General features: G+C 35.0%; 1 protein-coding gene across 2 annotated transcripts in view; it reads right to left on the reverse strand.

The window, feature by feature from the left end:
* Esf1 (ESF1 nucleolar pre-rRNA processing protein homolog) overlaps positions 1-5,711 on the reverse strand; it is a 58,125-nt gene that overhangs the window by 34,997 nt on the left and 17,417 nt on the right. For both annotated transcript variants that reach the window (XM_031372056.1, XM_031372057.1), the window contains exon 8: positions 5,373-5,520. In XM_031372056.1, the coding sequence (XP_031227916.1) occupies positions 5,373-5,520 (148 nt within the window). The remainder of the gene's footprint in view (positions 1-5,372; positions 5,521-5,711) is intronic.

The raw sequence follows: 5,711 nt of genomic DNA on the forward strand, positions 1-5,711 counted from the left end.
ATGGAGAAATTCGCATGTAAATAAAGAAAATATCTAAAATAAAAAAAAAAAAGTGTCTCATCTCTGGTAAAGTTTGAAAGTAATGTCAAGTTCAAGTCTTTCTAGCCAATGGTCACTAAACTGTGATATAAGCATGGAGCTGTAAAGCATCAGTGTTAACACCACATTCTTACATCTTTAGAAAGGTGATAAGCAGGGAAAAACTTGGTTTGGTAAATATTTGAAGACTATTTTCCTCCTAAATAAATATAGAGTGGCCGTGGGCATTCTTTCCATCATCCTATCACACGTTTACATGTTCACCCAAACAGCTGAAGCTCATTTTTTGCTGTTTGTGCTTTGTGCCACAATAATAATGTTGGATGGAATTCTGTCATGTATCCCATAATTCAATGGATAAAACATGAGGAACACATTAGCAAAATGGCAATGTATTTCATTCTATTAAAAGCTTACTTCTGAAAACATAATTAGAAGCAAGATCCTTCCAGGTTGAAATTTTAGTGGTAAGTCTCTGATGGTTTACTTTAAATTGATTTTTTCCAGTACTAAATTGTACTTTCTGAAGCTCTAAAATATGGGATAACTCATGTAGGTCTGCTTTTCTAATTCAAGGACAACATTTTATGAATGCCTTTATAGTACATAAGATATTTTAAAAATAAATTAAAAAAATAAGCAATTCTTATAAACAACAATCAGGAATGTTTAATATTCAAATATATTAATGTATCAGAGGCACTAAATTGAATATCAAGGTAAGTTTCTAATTTATTAAAATACTGAAGAAAAAGTCATGCTTTTGAAAAAATTACATATTTCAAACTGAAAGAAGTTAATCTTTAGTTTTTAGACAAAATACATGATACAAAGTACTATGCTAACTACTTCATATACATCATTTCAATCTTTCTATGAGCCACATAGTATTATAATTCTTATTTCATGGCTATAAAAAGAAAGGAACAGGGTGCTAAGAAAAGTTGACCTTTGTTATTTCACTATGTGGTAAAGTCAGGTTTTGAAACTAGCAGAGCTTAAGTGTTTTTTCCTCCCTATTTTACAATACTAAAGGTTAAACCTTTATGAACCTCGGCAAACACTCTACCATTGTGCTGTATCCCCAGTGAGTCCAAGATATTAAATATACTGAAAAATTTATGATTATTTTCTGATAATATTAATGGTTATTTATCAATAATACTAGGTGTCCTATTGTAAACATTGTTTTAAAATTTAAATGGGGGTGGGGTAGGTGGGTGAGAGTACTGGCTGCTTTTCCAGAGGACCTGAGTTCAATTCCCTATGCCCAGATGGCAGCTCACAAACCTTCTATAACTCAAGTTCCAGGGGGATCTAATACCCTCTTCTGGCTGTTACAGGCACCAAAGGGTATTCAAACAGCACACAGACATGCAGGCAAACACCCATGTATGCAAATAAAATCATTCCAGAATGAGTGAAATGGCTCAGATAGGATAAATGCCAACTTTGATCACCAGGACCCACATGGTAGGAAGAAAACAACTAAGTCCTGTAAGTTCTCTAAATTTCCACATGCATACTCAACATATGTACAGACACACACACACACACACACACACACACACACACACACACACACACACACTCACACACAAATGTAATAAGAAAAAACAATAAAATTTAGTTCCATTTCCAAAACCAAACAAAGTCTAGTTGAAAAACATGGACCCAGTCATTCCCAATAGACATGGGAAATTATTTCCCTCTGTATTTTAGAACTAGAGTAAAGGAAAACAATTGAGAACTCTCAGAAAAGTACATAATGTCCACAGAGGTATATAAATTTACCTTTTCCATACCTACAGTACATGAGCACAAAGTCATCCTCGTATCTATGAGGGAAAGGCTATAAAAGGCCTGTGAGAAGGCTATACTAAGTACATTGAGAAATAAAACCTTCATCAGAAAGATTAACAAGTACCAGCCACCAACGCCTTACAATATAAAGTCCTTTATATCCAATGGAAGCATCACTGCAAATTACATAAGTTCTTTATTAAAACTTCATTACATTTATTTATTGTGAACATGCATATGCCATGAGAACTTTCAGAGGTTGGTTTTCTACTCTAGTAGGTGGGTGGATCCTAGCGATCAAACCGAGACCAGCAGGCTTCACAGCAAGAGCCTTTACCTAATAAACCAACATGTATTTTCAAAGAGTATGAAACACTTAATCACATGGTTTTATCAGTATGTAATGTATACAAAGAAGCAGCAGCTATTAAACATGACTTTCTTAGCCGGGCAGTGGTGGCGCACGCCTTTAATCCCAGCACTTGGGAGGCAGAGGCAGGCGGATTTCTGAGTTCGAGGCCAGCCTGGTCTACAGAGCGAGTTCCAGGACAGCCAAGGCTACACAGAGAAACCCTGTCTCGAAAAACCAAAAAAAAAAAAAAAACAAACAAAAAAAAAAAACATGACTTTCTTTTCCTTACACTAATAACTATAAAACAGTATTTTGTGACAAACTTATAAGGATAAAGTACTACTTTCAGTGATATAAAAGCAAAAGCCTATAGACCAGTTAAAAACTAAGAAAGTCCAGGCTTAATGTTAAAATGTTAGTCCTACACTAAAAGTAGAAATGTATTTCTGTATTATTTCATATGTCACTAGGTTATAGAAATACAACACATAAAAGGAAAACACTAAAAAAAAAATGCTAAACTATAACTAAAGATGTTCTTTTCTGCTGTTTTAAAGTACTTATATCATATTTAATATTTCTGATTTTTCATTTTCTATCTACATTGAATTCATAGTTTTTAATGTCTTGAAATTCTAGTAGATGAAAACAACAAAGATGTAAAGGGAGATAACATTCAAAAGCTGAAGGGCTATAGCTTTAGCTCAGTTGAATCCCTTAAACCACACAAACTATCAAAGAAACAGACAAATAAATGGAAAAATCCCAGACTGCTTTGACAATACCTTAATGGACCAAGGATGACTCAGTTGATGGAGTGCCTGTCATGCTAAAATAAAGGCCTGAGTTTGAGTCCCTAACACTGAAGTAAAAGCAGAGCAAGTCTCCAACCCTAACACGTGAAGAAAAGAGACAAAAACAGATCTGAAGTTCAGCGGCCAGCCAGCTTAGCCAATTAGGGAATTCCATATTCAGTAAGGGAGGAGGAGGCCTTGCCTCAAAAAGATAATTGAAGATACTTGATAGTGACCCTTGGTCTCCAAAGCAAATGTACACACACACACACACACACACACACAGACGGTAGAGGGGGAGACAGAGGCTAATAAGAAAGCATAACTGAATAATTAAACAGTGAAAAAAATTGGTACTATATTTTACAAAATTAGTCCTAAGCAAAAAGCATGACCAATTTAACAAGTGCATAATCATTTCAATCATCCAAATTTCTTAAAGATAGACCAATTACTGCTTCTATTAGACTAACTTTTTCACTGAGAATATTAAGTTGCATACACTATTTTGAAAGTATTTCTAAAAGTTTCAAAGCAATTACAAAATAAAAGTTTGAAAGAACTGACAAGTTAGAGAAGAATTATCATGTTAAAATCAAGAATAGAGAATGGACTACCACAAGGATAATCACAAGTGTTTTAAGATCTATTGTTTCTGAGCACTTCTTATTTCCTGATCCACAGCTATGAACACAACTGGAAGACTACTGAAGAACAAAAGAACACAAGTTAAAGTCCACACCACAGAGGACAAAGTTCAAATAGTCCCCTGAAATTAAACAGAGATACAGAGGGAGTACCAGACAAATATCATATTCAAGAGACTAGCCTACAATAAAGGTGATATTATTGCTGTAAAAAACTAGGGATATAGGGCTTCTAAAAGTGAAATGGATAGTAACAATGATAAAGAATTCAGTGGACCAGTGCATCAGTAGAATGAACACTGCTGAAAAGACACTTAACTAGAAGATGTGTAAACAAAAAGATATATCCAGAATGAAGTACAGGGAAAAACGATAAAATGTAAGAGAACTGAATTGCGTTGGGGATGTATCTCAGAAGTAGCCAGGATTACACAGAGAAACCCTGTCTCGAAAAACAAAAACAAAATGAAACAAACAAACAAATAAATAAAAACCTCAAGAGAAGATACAGTAGAAAGATTTCATGCATATTTAAATAGAGCTTGAGAGAGACAGGAGAAAAATCAAATGACTGAGAACACCAATACTGAAAAGAGATACCACTTTGTGAATTAAGTGGATTCCCCCACACCAAATTCCAAGCTCAACACACACACACACACACACACACACACACACACACACACACACACACACACACACAATCTTCAGATAACATTCATAATCATCAGTCAAGTCAGAAGTCAGTGGAGTATTATTACCAGTGTGGCTACCGGGAAGCCTTTGGGAATCCAATTTAGATTTGCAAACAACAGTAAAAATTTTTTTTTGGCATTTTCAAACAAATGAAACCTCAAGAGAGTTTTGATAGTAGTTCATTCTTACTACAGGCATTTCCTCAGTATGTACTTAGAGCTGAAGGAAAGAGGTTTACAAGGAAGAACTATGGAAGTCAGGGAAATGTAAAACAAAGACAATACAAGACAGTGTTACATACCCAAGCACTACATAATAAAGTATAAGAGTTATTTAGGAGTACTATAGTAAGCAGGCTTGAGGATGTATCTTAGTGGAATCCTTGCCTAGCATTCACAATGACCTGGGTCCAGTCGCCAGCACTGCAAAAAACTGGGTGTGGTCCATGCCTATAATCAAATCACAGATCTTGGGAATAGAGGCCCACAGATCTCTGTGATCTGTTACTTCAAGGTAAGCCTAGTCTACACAGAGAAATTGTCTCAAAACTAATTAATTAGCAATAAAGTGTGTGTGTGTGTGTGTGTGTGTGTGTGTTAGGGGGCATAAAGGTATTTTATTTTACATATTTACAAGTCTAACAAGCTAGGCACTTTTACTTCATGTTTAAAGAAATTTTGTGGATACAGAAAATTAGACTAGCAAAAAATTTAGAATTATTTTAAAACCTTACTTATTGTTACTATTATTATCATTGTTATCATTATTATTGGTGTGTCTGTGCTGAAGCATGCTTATGGTAGGTAGAAGACAACTTTTGGTGAGTCAGTTCTCCTTTCATCATGGGTTCTGGGGATCAAAGTCAGGTTACCAGGTTTGTACAACAATGAGCATCCTGCCAGTCCTTCACACATATATTTATGCATATACATGAATATAGTTCTATGTGTATAAATATGTTATGCAGCCAGTTTGGGGGTCTTCTTAAGATTTTCCCAGACATAGTTCTGTGGACTACTCAATAAAAAGATTAGCAAGTACCTTCTGGTGCTTCTTCAATCTCCTCTTCATCCTCGCTAGAGGAAGCCAAGTAGGCTTGAAAGTCCATGTCCAAAAGCTCATCCTTTTTAAACTTTCTGTTAAGCGTCGTGATTCTTTCATGATCAGTCTCATCCCAAGTGATCTCCACCTTGAACCCAAGAATGAAAATAAACCCACACACAACAGCACAAAGATAAAACACTTACTAAAGCATACTGTTAACTTTGATGTTTAATATTAAGTTAAAAAGCATGCTTGGCAACCAACAAACTGGGAAAAGATCTTTACCAATCTTATATCTGATAGAGGGCTAATATCCAATGTATACAAAGAACTCAA

Source organism: Mastomys coucha, unplaced genomic scaffold, assembly GCF_008632895.1.
Source record: "Mastomys coucha isolate ucsf_1 unplaced genomic scaffold, UCSF_Mcou_1 pScaffold15, whole genome shotgun sequence".
Taxonomy (NCBI): Eukaryota; Metazoa; Chordata; class Mammalia; order Rodentia; family Muridae; genus Mastomys; species Mastomys coucha.